We start from the raw sequence: 20,456 nt of genomic DNA on the forward strand, positions 1-20,456 counted from the left end.
ATTATAAATCATGCTTCTATAAAGACACATGCACACGTATGTTTATTGCCACACTATTCACAATAGCAAAGACTTGGAACCAACCCAAATATCCAACAATGATAGACTGGATCAAGAAAATGTGACACGTATACACCATGGAATACTATGCAGCCATAAAGAGGGATGACTTCATGTCCTTTGTAGGGACATGGATGAAGCTGGAAAACGTCATTCTCAGCAAACTATCACTAGGACAAAAAACCAAACACCGCATATTCTCACTCATAGGTGGAAATTGAATAATGAGAACACATGGACACAGGAAGGGGAACATCACACACCATGGTCTGTTGTGGGGTGTGGGGAGAGGGGAGGGATAGCATTGGGAGATACACCTAATGCTAAATGACGAGTTAATGGGTGCAGCACACCAACATGGCACATGTATACATATGTAACTAACCTGCTCGTTGTGCACATGTACCCTAAAACTTAAAGTATAATAAAAAAATTTATATATATATATATATATACATTACTGAAATTTTTGTGGGTATGTGGTTATTATTCAATTTTTTTGAAATGAATAAGCGACTGGAATGCATTCACTCTCCTTTGAAGTGTCAGGTGATACTTTATGAAAAGGAATTCTAAGGTCATTTTAATAGTTGTGTGATCGACTTTTCGCTTAATATTCTTCCTTGCATTGATCTGATACAGATTTTTCACAACCTCAGTGAACAAGTGGTAAAATGGTCAACAGTGGTTCTAATATATTTAGCTTTGGAGGTTCTACATTAAAGGTTATTTTTAAAAAGTTTTCGTAATTAACACAGTCTTGAGGAACTATTTTATTATGAATAATATTTTGTTAATGACGGAGGAAAAGTTGAACAATGATATGTATATCTAAATAGAGGAAATTTACTGGTGAGAATACCACAGTGAGATCTTCAAATTTGTTGATGGCCGATTTGTGGAGTCTGACCAATTGCAAGTTGGGGAGAACACAATCCACACTGCCCTCACTTCTGACACCAGTTGTAATTTCCGGGAGTTACCAAAACCACCCTTAAGTTCATAATTCATTAGATGTGCTCATGGAAGCTGACAGAAAGCTGTTATACTCATAGTTACAGTGTATTACAACTATAGAATAGAGATTAAAGCCAGCCAAGGGAAGAAACACAAAGGGCTGAGTCCAGAAGAAGCACCAAATATGGAGCTTCCTTTGTCCTATCCCCATGAGTAATGGATGTTACTTTTCTGGCATCAGTGTTTGATAATACACATGGAGTATTGCCAGCTAGGGAAGCTCACCCAAGCCTTGTTGCCCAGAGTTTTTATTGAGGCTCAGTCACATATTACCTATGTGGCTGACCTTTATTCTCCAGCCTCTCTGTAGGTAAAACTTGTATGGCATGGTCCAAAGACTTAGTCATAAATAACATTGTTAGACTATTCAGTGGCCAAGGCCCCCATGCAAGCAAAGACCCCCCCATCAGGCATGACGTTCCATGGGCTAGAAGTCACCTATTACTAGCCAATGGCAAAGGCCAAACTTCTCTTTGAGTAAGGTTAATTTTTCACTACACTCTATGTCATTCAGATAGTAAAAGCAGATGAGACCAAACTGGAACCAATGGCTTACAAAACTGAGACTTCACAGACTATGACAGATGAAATGGCTGCATATTGTCCACAGGATTAAGTTAAAGTGTTTTCATTGAAGATCACCTTTCTATATTCTGGTTCTCTCTCAACTTGTTCTTTTATGATTTCCCTTCTGCAGTCAATTAGAGTCACATCTACTGGGTATGCCAAGTGCTTTCCTGCTTTGGAGGGTTTGTTTACACCACACTCGCTGTTAATATATTCATTCATGATCTGTAGGTTTTGTTGAGCCCAGCCCAGGCCCCATCTCCTGTGGAAGGCCACTTTCACCACTTTACCACTTTTGCAGCCATTTCTCCACTGATTTCCCATAGCTAACATTGCCCATATAATTTTTTTTGGCTGTTAGCATACATTTCTTTCCATCGATATGTATACCTATATCTTGTCTTTACAAGTTGATCTTAAGCCTTTCGCAATTTAAGGAAATAATGGACTATGCCCTGTGTTTTTTTGAGCCCCCAGATCCTATTACAATGTCTTGCACATAACAAATGTTAAATAAATATTTGAATGGTAAGTTTTCATATAGACATGCAACTAGGAGTATATTATTCAAATATATGAATTAAATCATCTTGTAAAAATGATGTAAATTATACTTATAAATTTCTGAGGTAAGTTAATTCAGAAAAATATTGGAATCATTTTTGGCAATTCATTGAAGATACTGGAAACATAAAGATCAGAAAAATGCTGGAAAATGTTAAGAGAAGTATTGCCATTCCACTCCCACTTCAAGGCCTTGCACATTGCTTTCCCCTCTGACTGTAATACTCTTTCTCTAAATATTTTTCTAAATAATCTCACTCAGAGAGGCAAAACCACCCTACCTAATAGGTCAGCCCTTTCCTCACTATGTCTTTATCTTGCCTTTTTTTTTTTTTTTTTTTTTTTTTTTTGCGACGGAGTCTTACTCTGTCACCCAGGCTGGCACAATCTTGGCTCACTGCAACCTCCACCCCGCTGAGTTCAAACAGTTCTCCTGCCTCAGCCTCCCAAGTAGTTGGGATTACAGGCACCTGCCACCACAACCGGCTAATTTTTGTATTTTTTTTTAGTAGAGACAGGATTTCACCATCTTGGCCAGGCTGGTCTTCAACTCCTGATCTCATGATCCACCCACTTCTGCCTCCCAAAGTGCTGGGATTACAGGCATGAGCAACTGTGCCTGGCCTATCTTGCTTTATTTTTATATTACTTTTTACTAACCAATCAACATTATATGCTTAATGTCTTTCTTGCCTACTACCAGATTATAGGCTCCGTAGAGTCAGAGACTTACCCTTGCTAAAAATTATATCTTCTACATCTAGAATAGTGCCTGATTCTTAGTAAGTGCTAAGAAAAGTTTTTGTTGAATACATGAATGAGTTTGTACTATTCAGCAAACAGAAAGCTTAATTTTTATATACGTTCACTTTTTGTGGGGTGGTGTGTGTATGTTTGTTTGTTTGTTTGTTTTCAGACTGGGCCTTACTCTGTTGCCCAGGCTGGAGTGCAGTGGCATGATCTCAGATCATTTGAGCCTCAGCCTCCTGGGCTCAAGTGATCCTCCCATCTCAGCCTACCAAAGTGCTGGGATTACAGGCGTGAGCCAATGCACCTGGCCGTACAGTCACTTTTTGTATTATTCAATTTAAGAAAATGTAATTGAGCTTGAAGAATTTCAAAGAGAAGCATCTAAAGTGGTTGAAGAAGTGGTAGAATGTTTTCTAAAATTAGTAAAAATTATTCAGCTTATAAAAACAATTATTAACTTTGGCCATATATGGATGCACACATGGTCAAAGTTATAAAATTATAAACTGTAATAATTATGTTAAAATAGGCATGTTTATCAAACCCTAGTTTTATCGAGGCATTCCTTAAAAGTTTTTCAGAGAAGTAAAAGAATATTATTTTTATACAGTGGATAATAAATATGGAGCTCTTTCTTAAAATGTGTATGTATTTCAAAAGAGTTCAAAGAGCTGTTTTGATGAAAATCACAATTTTAAAGATAATGCAAAGTGAGAAATATTTATAACTTCGGAAAATAACAGCATGGAGTTCAGCTATTGTGCTTTATCCTAAAAGGAGTTGCAGGTTTCATTATTGCCTGTTGATATGAATTCCAAAAATGTCAAGTTCCCCAGTTGGAACAATGAGCAGTCGGCAACCCTGAGAACGAAGGCATATCCAAATGTAACCACAGGAATATTGGGTAGGTGTAACTGGAGTCTAAAAGTAACCCCACATGTTTGTCGTAGACAGTCATCTGGAACTCTGACCTAGATTACTTAGGATCTGTGGGAAATCCAGCCTATGCCCATAGGCCTCAGTGCCTCCTAGTCTTATAGTCTTGAAAGAATGCTTTGTTCTATTCAAATACTTTCCACTGGAATCCCAGCACTTCCTTCAAGAACAAGGTACACATCATGAATATTGACTGCTCTCGAAATACGCTTCCTCCTCTCCTCTCTACCCACCTCCCTTTAGTTCTCATTGTAGCTTCTTTCCCTGAAGAGATTTATTTCTACCTGAAGCTGGAATATGGCTTGTATTTTTGACCTTTGTGTCAGGCTTTGATTCTGAAGTGTTTGGCAGCATTTGTGTGCAGTGACTGGGAAGCAGTTTGTTCACAATATGATTTTGTTGAGGTTTTTTCCTTTGCTTCTGTATTACCACACTTAAGGCTCCCCCTACCCCATATTCAAGGAACAAAGGCTGGCAATGACCCAGCCCTTTTGTGTTATTGTTTCTAGTTCATGATTTTAGTAGCATGCTTGAAACTAGAGTACACTTTTATATGTTCTCTTTTCATCTCTGCCTCTATGGATTTTTGGCAAACATCAAGGTGAATAAATCAGACCGACCACTGCAAACCCATCTGCTTTCAGGAACATGGTAGCAGACCAATTTGTGATGTTTTATTATCCAACATAGAACTAAAGGAGGCTCCCTGTGGAGTAAGAATAGAAGGCAAAGTCTAAGGTCAAAGAGTTTTTCAGCTTTGAATTATTTATCTGCCTACTGATTGTGCTAGGGACAGTCTATATTGGCCTTTTTAATGGCACTAACAGATTGGTACGGTATAATACTTACAAAGTTGAAATGATTTTGTGGTAGATGTAAAGTGAAAATACAGATTACACTTTGGATTTGATAATAGGGATTAATAAAAAAAAAGATGCTGTCACAATTTTTAAAATGTGGCAAATCAAGGTACACAGTGTTCATTTGACAGGATATTACTTTTACACTTCTGCCACTGCTAAGGTTATGTTTGAAAACAGTCTTCCTCGCTAAAATACCTTTTTAGTTGTTGACAGCCCCGAAATTGGTTCATAAAAAATAATAGGCTGTGGTCATACAAAGCTGTCTTCCTAATGCTTGTTGACACTTCAATGCTGCATTCATTTCTTTCTCACAATGAGCAAGTAAGTGATGATTCTCTTTGAATAAGAATTAAGAGAATTGCAAACATGTCAGTATATATAAGTTATACTGGGAGAACAGTTCGTGTAATACTCTTGATAACAGGCACTAAATTGAACCTACTGTAAATTGATCAAAAGTTAAGCAAGCTGCTTATATCTCATAGAGGTGGTTTTAAGCTGATCGTCAACAAGCTAAATTGTATTCTCTGCTGGACTATGATTTTATCCAGTAGAGATCAATGGTTTTTTTTTTTGAGAATAAGTTTAGTCTTACTACCTAATGGTTTGGAAATTAAAGAGAATCCTTGAAAGGCAGATTTAGTTTCTCTGTGATGATAATGTCAAGGGCGTGGGGTATATGAGATAAAACTCAGTTTTTCAGACTTTATGACAAACTTCTTTCTACTTTGTGATCTGAGTCAGCTTTTGTTTATGGACCAACCCGACTAAGGCAGGAGAAAGGATACTCTCAAGGACTTTGCCTATGAGTTACATTCTTGGTGGTGATGGTCCAGAAGGGAGGCATATACTTGTGATAGTGGTTTTTGTCCTTTCCATACATGACTTCAACTATTTTTTTATCTTTAAAAGCTAAATTCTAAAGTAATGATGGAAATGGTGACTGCTCTGGCAAATTTAGATTCTACTGTACCCTGTCCTTCCTATCCTTCTTCTGGACGTATTTGTGTACATCTTTCTTTATTGTGTGGGTTACATGCAAAGCTGGGGCAGAGTGTGTATTAGTTGATAAAAGCAGTACTTTATCTGAATAGTTGTTCACTGTTGCTTTTATGAATGGATTCATAGAAAAAAGGGTATTTTAGGACACATAAAATGCATGATTGGAAATTAAACAGAGTGTGTGTGCATTAATCCATCATTGTGTTGTTAATCTCTAAAGGAATTGGTTTCATAATCATAATGTAACAGAAAAGAGTTGTTTATTTAGGTATACACATACAGAAGGATGTCTAAAATGTGTATTCACCAAAAATTTTAAACAGTTGAATAATGATTCTTATGGAAATGGGAAAAATGTTTCTTGTCATTAATTAATAATTTTATTTATTTAACAAGTACTCAGTTTATACTAGGCAATATGCTAAGTACTTCACATACATTCTAAATAATGTTATTTTAAATAACATTATGCATTTGATATTATCATCCCATTTTACACATGAGGAAACTGTAATTTAGCAAGATTAAATAACTTGTCTGAGAGGTGGAGCCAAGATGGCCGAATAGGAACAGCTCTGGTCTATAGCTCCCAGCGTGAGCGACACAGAAGATGGGTGATTTCTGCATTTCCATTTGAGGTACCGGGTACATCTCACTAGGGAGTGCCAAACAGTGGGTGCAGGACAGTCGGTGCAGCGCACTGTGCGTGAGCCGAAGCAGGGCAAGGCATTGCCTCACTCGGGAAGCACAAGGGGTCAGGGAGTTCCATTTTCTAGTCAAAGAAGGGGGTAACAGACAGCACCTGGAAAATCGGGTCAGTCCCACCCTAATACTGCGCTTTTCCAATGGGCTTGGAAAACGGCACACCAGGAGATGGTGTCCTGCACCTGGCTCGGAGGGTCCTATGCCCACGGAGTCTCGCTGATTGCTAGCACAGCAGTCTGAGATCTAACTGCAAGGCTGCAGCGAGGCTGGGGGAGGGGAGCCCGCCATTGCCCAGGCTTTCTTAGGTAAACAAAGCAGCCAGGAAGCTCGAACTCGGTGGAGCCCACCATAGCTCAAGGAGGCCTGCCTGCCTCTGTAGGCTCCACCTCTGGGGGCAGGGCACAGACAAACAAAAATTCAGCAGGAACCTCTACAGACTTAAATGTCCCTGTCTGACAGCTTTGAAGAGAGTAGTGGTTCTCCCAGCACGCAGCTGGAGATCTGGGAACGGAGAGACTACCTCCTAAAGTGGGTCCCTGATCCCCAAGCAGCCTAACTGGGATGCACCCCCTAGTAGGGACAGACTGACACCTCACTCGTCCAGGTACTCCCCTGAGACAAAACTTCCAGAGGAACTATCAGACAGCTGAATTTGTGGTCTCACGAAAATCTGCTGTTCTGCAGCCACCACTGCTGACACCCAGCCAAACAGGGTCTGGAGTGGACCTCTAGCAAACTCCAACAGACCTGCAGCTGAGGGTCCTGTCTGGTAGAAGGAAAACTAACAAACAGAAAGGACATCCACACCAAAAACCCATCTGTACATCACCATCATCAAAGAGCAAAAGTAGATAAAACCACAAAGATGGGGAAAAAACAGAGCAGAAAAACTGGAAACGTAAAAAGCAGAGCACCTCTCCTCCTCCAAGGGAACGCACTTCCTCACCAGCAACGGAACAAAGCTGGATGGAGAATGACTTTGATGAGTTGAGAGAAGAAGGCTTCAGACGATCAAACTACTCCGAGCTACGGGAGGAAATTCAAAACAATAGCAAAGAAGTTAAAAACTTTGAAAAAAAATTAGATGAATGGATAACTAGAATAACCAATGAAGAGAAGGGCTTAAAGGAGCTGATGGAGCTGAAAGCCAAGTTTCGAGAACTACGCGAAGATTTCAGAAGCCTCAGTAGCCGATGCAATCAACTGGAAGAAAGGATATCAGTGATGAAAGATGAAATGAATGAAATGAAGCGAGAAGGGAAGTTTAGAGAAAAAAGAATAAAAAGAAATGAACAAAGCCTCCAAGAAATTTGGGACTATGTGAAAAGACCAAACCTATGTCTGATTGGTGTACCTGAAAATGACGGGGAGAATGGAACCAAGTTGGAAAACACTCTGCAAGATATTCTCCAGGAGAACTTCCCCAATCTAGCAAGGCAGGCAACATTCAAATTCAGGAAATACAGAGAACGCCACAAAGATACTCCTCGAGAAGAGCAACTCCAAGATGCATAATTGTCAGATTCACCAAAGCTGAAATGAAGGAAAAAATGTTAAGGGTGGCCAGAGAGATAGGTCAGGTTACCGACAAAGGGAAGCCCATCAGACTAACAGCTAATCTCTCGGCAGAAACTCTACAAGCCAGAAGAGAGTGGGGGCCGATATTCAACATTCTTAAAGAAAAGAATTTTCAACCCAGAATTTCATATCCAGCCAAACTAAGCTTCATAAGTGAAGGAAAATAAAATACTTTACAGACAAGCAAACGCTGAGTGATTTTGTCACCACCAGGCCTGCCCTAAAAGAGCTCCTGAAGGAAGCACTAAACATGTAAAGGAACAACTGGTACCAGCCACTGCAAGAACATGCCAAATTGTAAAGACCATCAAGGCTAGGAAGAAGCTGCATCAACTAACGAGCAAAATAACCAACTAACATCATAAAGACAGGATCAAATTCACACATAACAATATTAACTTTAAATGTAAATGGGCTAAATGCTCCAATTAAAAGACACAGACTGGCAAATTGGATAAGGAGTCAAGACCCATCAGTGTGCTGTATTCAGGAAACCCATCTGAGGTGCAGAGAGACACATAGACTCAAAATAAAGGGATGGAAGAAGATCTACCAAGCAAATGGAAAACAAAAAAAGGCAGGAGTTGCAATCCTAGTCTCTGATAAAATAAAGTCTGAAATATAGTCTGAAAATAGACTTTAAACTAGCAAAGATCAAAAGAGACAAGGCCATTACATAATGGTAAAGGGATCAATTCAACAAGAAGACCTAACTATCCTAAATATATATGCACCCAACACAGGAGCACCCAGATTCATAAAGCAAGTCCTGAGTGACCTACAAAGGGACTTAAACTCCCACACAATAACAATGGGAGATTGTAACACACCACTGTCAACATTAGACAGATTAACGAGACAGAAAGTTAACAAGGATATCCAGGAATTGAACTCAGCTCTGCACAAAGTGGATCTCATAGATATCTACAGAACTCCCCACCCCAAGTCAACAGAATATACATTTTTTTCAGCACCACACCACACCTATTCCAAAATTGACCACATAGTTGGAAGTAAAGCTCTCCTCAGCAAATGTAAAAGAACAGAAATTATAACAAACTGTCTCTCAGACCACAGTGCAATCAAACTAGAACTCAGGATTAAGAAACTCACTCAAAACCGCTCAACGACATGGAAACTGAACAACCTGCTCCTGAATGACTACAGGGTACATAATGAAATGAAGGCAGAAATGAAGATGTTCTTTGAAACCAACGAGAACAAAGACACAACGTACCAGAATCTCTGGGACACATTCAAAGCAGTGTGTAGAGGGAAATTTATAGCACTAAATGCCCACAAGAGAAAGCAGGAAAGATCCAAAATTGACACCCTAACATCACAATTAAAAGAACTAGAAAAGCAAGAGCAAACACATTCAAAAGCTAGCAGAAGGCTAGAAATAACTAAAATCAGAGCAGAACTGAAGGAAATAGAGACACAAAAACCCCTTCCAAAAATTAATGAATCCAGGAGCTGGTTTTTTGAAAAGATCAACAAAATTGATAGACCACTAGCAAGACCAATAAAGAAGAAAAGAGAGAAGAATCAAATAGATACAATAAAAAATGAAAAAGGGGATATCACCACCGATCCAACAGAAATACAATCTGCCATCAGAGAATAATACAAACACCTCTATGCAAATAAACTAGAAAATCTAGAAGAAATGGATAAATTCCTCGACAAATACACCCTTCCAAGACTAAACCAGGAAGAAGCCGAATCTCTGAATAGACCAATAACAGGCTCTGAAATTGTGGCAGTAATGAATAGCTTACCAACCAAAAAGAGTCCAGGACCAGGTGGATTCACAGCCGAATTCTACCAGAGGTACAAGGAGGAACTGGTACCTTTCCTTCTGAAACTATTCCAATTGATAGAAAAAGAGGGAATCCTCCCTAACACATTTTATGAGGCCAGCATCATCCTGATACCAATGCCTGGCAGAGACATAACCAAAAAAGAGAATTTCAGACCAATATCCTTGATGAACATTGATGCCAAAATCCTCAATAAAATACTGGCAAACCTAATCCAGCAGCACATCAAAAAGCTTATCCACCATGATCAAGTGGGCTTCATCCCTGGGATGCAAGGCTGGTTCAAGTTACGCAAATCAATAAATGTAATCCAGCATATAAACAGAACCGAAGCCAAAACCACATGATTATCTCAATAGATGCAGAAAAGGCCTTTGACAAAATTCAACAACCCTTCATTCTAAAAACTCTCAATAAATTAGGTATTGATGGGACGTATCTCAAAATAATAAGAGCTATCTATGACAAACCCACAGCCAATATCATACTGAATGGGCAAAAACTGGAAGCATTCCCTTTGAAAACTGGCACAAGACAGGGATGCCTTCTCTCACCACTCCTGTTCAACATAGTGCTGAACATTCTGGCCAGGGCAGTCAGGCAGGAGAAGGAAATAAAGGGTATTCAATTAGGAAAAGAGGAGGTCAAATTGTCCCTGTTTGCAGATGACATGATTGTATATCTAGAAAACCCCATTGTCTCAGCCCAAAATCTCCTTAAGCTGATTAGCAACTTCAGCAAAGTCTCAGGATACCAAATCAATGTACAAAAATCACAAACATTCTTGTACACCAATAACAGACAGAGAGCCAAATCATGAGTGAACTCCCATTCACAATTGCTTCAAAGAGAATAAAATACCTAGGAATCCAACTTACATGGGATGTGAAGGACCTCTTCAAGGAGAACTACAAACCACTGCTCAACGAAATAAGAGAGGATACATACAAATGGAAGAACGTTCCATGCTCATGGGTTGGAAGAATCAATGTCGTGAAAATGGCCATACTGCCCAAGGTAATTTATAGATTCAATGCCATCCCCATCAAGCTCCCAATGATTTTCTTCACAGAATTGGAAAAATCTACTTTAAAGTTCATATAGAACCAAAAAAGAGCCCGCATCGCCAAGTGAATCCTAAGCCAAAAGAACAAAGCTGGAGGCATCACGCTACCTGACTTCAAACTATACTACAAGGCTACAGTAACCAAAACAGCATGGTACTGTTACCAAAACAGAGACATAGATGAATGGAACAGAACAGAGCCCTCAGAAATAATGCCACATATCTACAGCTATCTGATCTTTGACAAACCTGACAAAAACAAGAAATGGGGAAAGGATTCCCTATTTAATAAATGGTGCTGGGAAAACTGGCTAGCCATATGTAGAAAGCTGAAACTGGATCCCTTCCTTACACTTTATACAAAAATTAATTCAAGATGGATTACATACTTACATGTTAGACCTAAAACCATAAAAACCCTAGAAGAAAACCTAGGCAGTACCATTCAGGACATAGGCATGGGCAAGGACTTCATGTCTAAAACACCAAAAGCAATGGCAACAAAAGCCAAAATCGACAAATGGGATCTCATTAAACTAAAGAGCTTCTGCACAGGAAAAGAAACTACCATCAGAGTGAACAGGCAACCTACAGAATGGGAGAAAATTTTTGCCACCTACTCATCTGACAAAGGGCTAATATCCAGAATCTACAATGAACTCAAACAAATTTACAAGAAAAAAACAAACAACCCCATCAAAAAGTGGGCAAAGGACATGAACAGACACTTCTCAAAAGAAGACATTTATGCAGCCAAAAGACACATGAAAAAATGCTCATCATCACTGGCCATCAGAGAAATGCAAATCAAAACTACAATGAGATACCATCTCACACCAGTTAGAATGGCGATCATTAAAAAGTCAGGAAACAACAGGTGCTGGAGAGGATGTGGAGAAATAGGAACACTTTTACACTGTTGGTGGGACTGTAAACTAGTTCAACCATTGTGGAAGTCAGTGTGGCGATTCCTCAGGGATCTAGAACTAGAAATACCATTTGACCCAACCATCCCATTACTGGGTATATACCCAAAGGACTATAAATCATGCTGCTATAAAGACACATGCACACGTATGTTTATTGCCACACTATTCACAATAGCAAAGACTTGGAACCAACCCAAATGTCCAACAATAGACTGGATTAAGAAAATGTGGCACATATACACCATGAAATACGATGCAGCCATAAAAAATGATGAGTTCATGTCCTTTGTAGGGACATGGATGAAAATGGAAAACATCATTCTCAGTAAACTATCGCAAGGACAAAAAACCAAACACCGCATGTTCTCACTCACAGGTGGGAATTGAACAATGAGAACTCATGGACAGAAGAAGGGGAACATCACACTCTGGGGACTGTTGTGGGGTGTGGGGAGGGAGGAGGGAGAGCATTAGGGGATATACCTAATGCTAAATGATGAGTTAATGGGTTCAGCACACCAGCATGGCACATGGATATATATGTAGCAAACCTGCACATTGTGCACATGTACCCTAAAACCTAAAGCATAAAAAAAAAAAAAAACTTGTCTGAGATCCTATAGGAATTAAGTGAGGAAAGTGGAAATAGAATCAATGGGTTTATCTGGCTTCAAGGCCATTAAAATATCGTATTGATGTCTGAGGTACAAAATTGGAGATACACCTGCTAAGTAGTAAGTTCTGGAGCAATTTATGCGTCTAGATATTGGTGAAGTGGCTGCCGCCAAAGGAATGACTTGTTCCCTCTTCTCATTCTGGAGAAAACTGGCAGGACTTAGGAAGCTCCTGTATGTATGGGAACCTTCTCAGAAAATGAATTCATATCAGTTTTGATTGTGCTATAAAATGTTTTTATCCCTATAAAAATAAAATGTCATAAGAAAGCCCTTAGCTCCAGATATTTAGATGATGAATTATTGAGCCTCTTTTTGGCCTTCCTCTTTCTTAATTATATTTCTTGTAAAAATTGACCACTACAATCAGAATTAAGTCTAAAAAGAAAGGAATTAATATTGAGGAGAAAAATTGTTTTGTTTTCCTTTTGCAGAACGTTAGGTTTTTTAACTTTCTTGACTCAAATATTTGTTGAATGAGTGAGTGAGTGAATTTGGATGATTAGATGTACATTCCTGAAACATAAACTGTTTCTACTCTCAACTGTTATGGGTAATTGGAAGGTGGGTTGACATTAGCTTTTGCTTCAAAAACACAATTATTTTCTTTTAATTTTCACAATTTCAGTACACAATTTCATTCCTATTAGGCTGTTTACGAGACTGTTCTATCTGTTGACCTTCACTTACGTGAGATGAATCTGTGAATAATGTAGCAAAATACCTTCTTTAGTCTATAAAGTGAAGTTCTAGAAATTATTCCCTTAGCCAACTGAGAGCACTGTATAAGAAGAAAACTCTAGGAACACATATGTATTAAACATTTAAAAGTAATCCTAGGAAGGGGAATTTTATTTTAATTAATTTTTTTTTTTGAGACGGAGTCTCGCTCTGTCACCCAATGGCACGATCTGGGCTCACTGCAACCTCCACCTCCCAGGTTCAAGCGATTCTTCTGCCTCAGCCTCCTGAGTAGCTGGGATTACAGGCATGTGTTACCATGCCAAGCTAGTTTTTTGTATTTTTTAGTAGAGACTGGGTTTCACTGTGTTGCCAGGCTGGTCTCGAAGTCCTGAGCTCAGACAATCCACCCGCCTCAGCCTCCCAAAGTGCTGGGATTACAGGCGTGAGCCACCGTGCCTGGCCAGGAAATTTTACTAAGTAAGGACAAGGTGATTTTATTTTCATTTGATTTTGTCCTTTATTTCTTAAATATGGAAGGTCAAGTGTGCATAGAAAAAAATTACTCAGTATTATGCAAATTTACTCTCTAGATTTTTTTCTTTTTACCAATTTTACTTTCCCTGAATCAGACTATTGGAACCATTTAAACACAGCACAATGCTAAATGCATAATCAGTTTCTAGGGAATACAGTGCAATGATTTCTCTCTCTTAATGTCCTGAAAAGTATAAAAAGAGTTATCCTGCGGGCCAGTGGGGACATATTTGCCCCTGAAATAGTTCAGCAATGGCAGTAGTAACATTTTCATTCCTCATCTTATAGGTAGTTTATAAGTGGAAACTATTAACTTATGGGAAGAAAGCTCTTCTGTTGGAGAAAACCTGGCAGTGAAAACTTTGGTCTGCCTGGTTACCAGATTTTTGTACTCAAGACTCCAGACAAGATAAAACAAATGTTTCATAAGATATCCCTTTGTACAATACCTTTATACTTACCTTGTTCTATACCCCCACCCCACCCTGCAGTTTTCTTTATCATTAGAAACTATATTTACCTTGGCAAATATAAATTTTCTCTGTATCCTTTTACTTAAGTTATGGTGATTTTTAAGGCTCTGTTTTAATTCAGATTTAGCATTTCATTCCTGTAAGCCATCAGAATTTCTTCTGGATCGATTTGTAATATGTTCGATCTGTAATATTACAAATTTGTAATTTGTAATATTGTAATATGTTGCTAGCAAATTTGGAAGTTTTTGGTTTGCTTCTTCTCTTTCTGTATATAAGATCTATTTACCACCCAGCATGAAATAGCAACTGAAATGAAGGCATCAAGAAAGGGTAATGGCTTACCTTAGAGCTAATCAACTACCCCCTTCTTGTATACTTTGCAGCTATCAAGAGAAAGAGAAATGGCATTCGTTACAATAATATATATTGAAGTTTTTTTCTTTCTTGATTTGAGACTGAAGAGAAGATTTCTTCAAATCTTTATGGAAATAAGACATTAAGCAATTCTTTTAATTTGCAATTAGTAGTTTGATGTGAATTGTACAAAACATTTTCACCATCAGCGTTGCTATAAGTAGCCCCATACTATTTTCTTGACATTTAAAAAGATAAAACAAACATTTCCAGGAATAAAATAAAATCAAGAGAATGTTTAATCATTTTTATAGGGCTAGATTTTCACTCAATTTGTGGTTTTGGTTTCTAAATTTGTCTTCAACAAGTATCTAGGCTTATCTTTAAAGAAGATATCATCCTTCACACCTGTAATCCCAGCACTTTGGGAGGCCAAGGTGGGCGAATCACGAGGTCAGGAGTTGGAGACCAGCCTGTTCCAACACAGTGAAACCCCATCTCTATTAAAAATACAAAAAAAAAAAAAAAAAAAAAAAAAAAAACCAGCTGGGCGTGGTGGCGGGCGCCTGTAATCCCAGCTACTTGGGAGGCTGAGGCAGGAGAATTGCTTGAACCCGGGAGGCGGAGGTTGCAGTGAGCCGAGATCATGCCATTGTACTCCAGCCCGGGCAACAGTGTGAGACTCTGCTTCAAAAAAAAAAAAGAGATCATCTTAATATAGTAGCCTGTAGCTTCCTGTTTTGTGGAATCAGTTTGTTGGGTAATTAACCTGGGAAAGATTGATAGTATTTTTACTTTTTAAATGACCATGTTCTGAGTTTTTATCAGATTGTCAGATTTAAAAATTAGATAATTTGTGGTATTAGACAGGTGAGAAATACATACTCTACTATTGTTTGGAGTATGTATTGAAATGACAATTCTGGAGAGAGAGAGTGTGTTCATCAAAATTGGAAATGCATGTAACTTTTGACTTAGCAATTAAACCTCAAGGAATTTATCCTTGAACGTGTGCATAAGAAATGTATAAAATATTCCTTATGATATTGTTATATAAATAGAAAAAAATGCAAAGAATATGGTCATTAATAGGAGAATGTTAAGTAAATTATGATATGTGTATATCCAGATATACCTTATTTTTAAAAAGTAACCACTCCTACAGAGAATAAACTATATGTACATGTCTTGATAAGGAACACTCTATGTTATCCCATTAAGTGAAAGAAACAGTCTAGTTTGCTTCTATGGAGATGTATGTATACAACTTCCCTCCATCCCTGCCCCTTCTCCCCATATAAACATACATACACACACAAATATGTATAGATAGATGGGTGAAAAGATACAAAGGAGCTGTTGGTAGCGCTTATCTTGGGTATAGGACTATGGGTCTGGGATAGAAGGGAAGTTTTTATGTTTTTCTGTTGTTTACTTTTCTTGCTGTTTGAGTTTTTTACCATGTATATATATTATATTTCATAACAGGGAAAAATTTAATAACCAGGTCTACTTTTTTTCTTTTTTAGGACTCAGCCCAGGAGAGTGTTATTACTCGAGATATTCATCGTACATTTCCCGCACATGATTACTTTAAAGATACTGGAGGAGATGGTCAGGAATCGCTCTATAAGATCTGCAAGGTAGGACCCTCTACCTCACTTTTTCTAAATTATTTTACAGAGCTGTATTTTAGAAACCCATTTAAGCATTTTTTTACTCTGTCTTCATTTCTTATTTGCACTATGCCATGTTTTCTGCTTTGCACACACGCTGTGAGATCCTCAGTACTGATCCCAGAAGGTGACTTTTTGGTTGCATGTTTCGTGCCTCCTCATGAGGGAGGAGGTGCAGCATAGCCTCAGTTTGGCTCTCCTGCTAACAGGAAAGGAACAAAAGGTCCTCTCAGGCTATGCTGTAAAAGCTCAAAAGAGTCTCAGATGACTCTGTCCTTCTGACAAGATCATGCAGCAATTGTCTCCATTTTTCCGACAACAGGCAAATGTAAGAATCAGTGTGCTTATTGTTGAATACTGGCAAATTATTGGATGTTGTTGATATATTCTGAGTTATGTCACATCATATATTTTTGTACGGTTTTTATATCCCATTTTGAAATCTTTTTTCTCCCTCATTATAAGTAGGCCTGGAAAAAACCTGTTTCCAGATTTTCAGTAAATGTGCTCTGCTTGGATACAGAAGATTCTGTCTCTGTCAGTATAGAATAGCCCTCAAGTTATTAATTTTATCAAAAATGCAGAATGAAGTGTGGTGGGTATACTCACATTGTTGATATCTACCATTCTAAGGAGATGGTTAATGAATAATGAACTGCACAAAAATTTGGTAATAATATGGGGAAAAAGGCAAACATCATGGCTAGTTTGTAAGTTAGGTAATCAGTTCCTGAATAATCCAATTTAGCCTTTGTAATGAGTAGCAAATATTAGCCAGTAGGTAGTCAGAAGTATATTCACAAATCTATTTCATTTTATATTTACTGTTTTTTAAAAAGAGCACTTATAAAAGCACTCGCCTACATATTCTAACCAAGTAGGATTAATGTTTAATTCTGCAAATGGCACAACTTTCATTAAAGTCTTTGCATGTTGGTGGTTTTGGCCTCTTCACACTCCTCTTTTTTTCCTACTTTTTCTCTCATATTTTTTTATCTAACCATTTTGGAGGATTATAAATATATGCTGATCAGAAATCTATTTTTATATGAATGTGTCATTCAGAGCTAGAAATATGTAACTTATAATCTGAGAGTATACTGGTCTTTAGAAAGCGATATATCATCTACTTTGAAAAGTACCAAAGACCATTGGATGCCACAAAAAAGGTATATGTTCATTATATGCTTGTAAAGGATGAAAGTAATTAAAACATTTTTCTACTACTTTGAAATTCTGCAAGCTGATTAACACTGGCTTGTGTAAAGAGGTTAGGAAAATTTATATCATTTCCAAGTTTATTTAAGAGGGTCTGGTTTATGGCATATGGAACATTTTTTTCCCCTAGCATATAGTGTATTTTCAGCCAGTCAGTGACTTTCCCCTCAGCTTTTCTCTGATTGATACTAGGTACTTTCTTCACATAACTAAAACAGATGGTTCTAATGTGCTTGCAGCTTCTGACTTAACATTTTACTCCATTGTAGTAAAAATAGTATTTGCCTTGTTATGTAATATTTAGAGGGGAAATAATCTGAAACATTACCAAACACAAAAATAAAAATTGAATGATTGGCACTTTTAAATAGTTGATACACTTTGCTTTGGTGTTGCAAATAATAATGTAACTTTGAATTCATTTGAAAATACTCATCAGTACATTGGCAGAGCTCATGTGGCCATTTTAGATTATCAGTATAGGTTTTACAACATAACTAAACCATTTGAAAACTCTCTGAATGAAGAATATTGTAAAATGTAGATCTGAGATACTTTATTATCGACAAGTAGCTTAAATCACACTAAATTTTGTGAAGATGTAGAAAACAAAATTACATTAGACATAGTATTAAATAAAAGTAATAAAAGTTTTTAAGGATTGTAGTGCTGTACTGAGCTGTATATACATAAAAATAATTTCACAACAGTCTCTGATAATGGATGTGAGCAGAGATGTATACATCTTACCTTGTAGACCACTTGGTTTGTGATTGACCCGGTTCCTTCTCATCTTGATTTACTATTATTTAGTAATCCAGTGCTCATGCCAGGAAACCTTAAGTTTGATGATAGCTCACAAATAGGATAGCATATCTATGAGTAATTTAGTATAGCGTACGTCTTAGTAATTTAGAGTGGAATATTATTCTCAAGCTTCCACATCCACTTTTCTTTGCTTTTTGTATCCAATTTGAACCACAGTCTTTTACTTTATGACCCCCATCCCATATTCCCAAAAGCTGCCTATGTGTAACCTTTAAGGCTTAAAGGTAGTCTAACCATTTAAAGGTAGCATAAGGCTTAAAGGTAGTCTAACTGTGTAGTCTAACTGTTCTAACATTGTTTCTAGAAACATTGGTTCTAGAATAATAACTAGCATTATACCTCACACTCAGCAGTCCACCTTTGAGTTTCTATTCTGGACACCCCGCGCAGAACTGAATAAACATTAATAACACCTTGATCTTATCTCAGCTGCTTTGCTATATGTAAATAAGGACAGTTTTGCTTTTCCTTTACCAATCCTTATTCTTTTCCTATTTGTCTCTTGTCTTATTGCACTGACCACACCTTTAGTATAGTGTTCAAATAAAGCTATCATAGCAGATATCCTTTTCTTGCTCCTGATTTTAAAGGAAATGCATCTAATGATTAACCACTAAGAAAGTTGCATCTAATGATTAACCACTAAGAAAGTTGCATCTTCTTCACATCAGCAACACAATCGTAGGCCTTTTTTTTAAAAAAAAATAAATAATGTTTTCTATATGTTAAAATAATTTTACATTTGCAGAGTACTTTCACATATATTACCTCATTTATTTTTCACAATTCCTCATCAGTGGAGCCTACACTAGAGATATAATATGCTGTGCTCTTAAATTGAGCAGAAGTTAAGAGAATTTCAATGACAATAAGTTTAGAAATCAACTCTGTTTTCAAGGATACAACAATCTGACTTTGTAGTTGAAAAGTTTTCTATGGCTCTGGTGAAAGGAGAAATGATTTGAACTGTCACATTAGAGGGAAGACTGTTAAAAACTCATTGTCATGTTTTAATGGCCCTGTCAATTCCAGTTTTGCCTCTCAATATCTTTCTTCAGAGTAGGAGGAAATTGAAATGGTTCAAAGCTTCTTCTGTTCATAAATTTATATGGGGGAAGTTGAGCTGAAAGTATTAGTAGAATTCATAGGTTTCTGCAGATGAAAATGTTTGCAAATTAATAGATTTCTGCAAATGAAAGTTTCTGCAAATTTGGTTCTTCCCTCTTTCTCTCCCTGTCTTTCCTATTGGTTAGGTCAGTAACATATTTTAAAAGAATGTCCATGAGACAGGGAAGAATATACTACCACCCCAAATATATTTCGCATTTTTATTATTTAACATGGGATGTAAAAATCTGCTGTAAGTTGGGAGACAGGTGGGTATAGTTTAAAGCACTGGGCATCAGGAAATCTGGTTCTGGTTTTGATTCTTTCACTAAGTAGATCTAAGAATGAGGGAAATTTGTGAGAGTATGGTGTCTGATAAGATTGTTCCAGTTCCAATGTTCTGTGATTCTCAGTGTTGTTTAAATTTTTTTTTCCTGACATATAACACATAAACGTAGAATTTAGCAGTTAAATCCTGTGTCAGTTATTAGCTCTGGCTCTCAGTACTAAAGATGTAAAAGGGTCTTCTCCTTAAACCTGAAGATTTTACCTGGCCTTCTGTTACAGTGTTCGGTTTGTTACATCAAATGGAGTGCATTAATAGTTTACTTTTAGATATACATCTCTTTATAAGACCTAAGACCAGTTAGTCATAGTAATCAGCTAAAATATTATTCAGAACAATATAATTTGAAGTGATATTTGGTGTACAATTTAATTTGTGCATATTGCTTTTTCTCATTTTTTGTTTGGTGTAAATGCTCTCTGAAAAAAGAGGACACTGCTATTAACTTAATGGGAGAAATTGAATATATTATAGAGAGATTAATACCTTTGTTTACCTGGATTAATAATTTGATAGCATAATGGTTTATAGGAGGACAAAAAAAAACTTAACCCTAATTTTACCAAATATTTTTATCAAAAAGATTGGATTTATTATAAAAACTAGAGCATTTAAAGTATTGTTTTGATACTAATGGTGAGTTATCTGCTGCATAATTTTGAAGAATGCAAACAATCACTGACTCTTAAAATGACATGT

At 37.3% G+C, this 20,456-nt stretch overlaps 1 protein-coding gene across 11 annotated transcripts in view; it reads left to right on the forward strand.

Moving 5' to 3' along the window:
• Positions 1–20,456, forward strand: part of RABGAP1L (RAB GTPase activating protein 1 like) — an 865,831-nt gene that overhangs the window by 465,391 nt on the left and 379,984 nt on the right. For all 11 annotated transcript variants that reach the window (XM_063627303.1, XM_063627307.1, XM_063627305.1 and 8 more), the window contains one exon: positions 16,112–16,225. In XM_063627303.1, coding sequence (XP_063483373.1) covers positions 16,112–16,225 — 114 coding nt within the window. The remainder of the gene's footprint in view (positions 1–16,111; positions 16,226–20,456) is intronic.

This window comes from Symphalangus syndactylus, chromosome 12 (genome assembly GCF_028878055.3).
Source record: "Symphalangus syndactylus isolate Jambi chromosome 12, NHGRI_mSymSyn1-v2.1_pri, whole genome shotgun sequence".
Lineage (NCBI taxonomy): Eukaryota > Metazoa > Chordata > Mammalia > Primates > Hylobatidae > Symphalangus > Symphalangus syndactylus.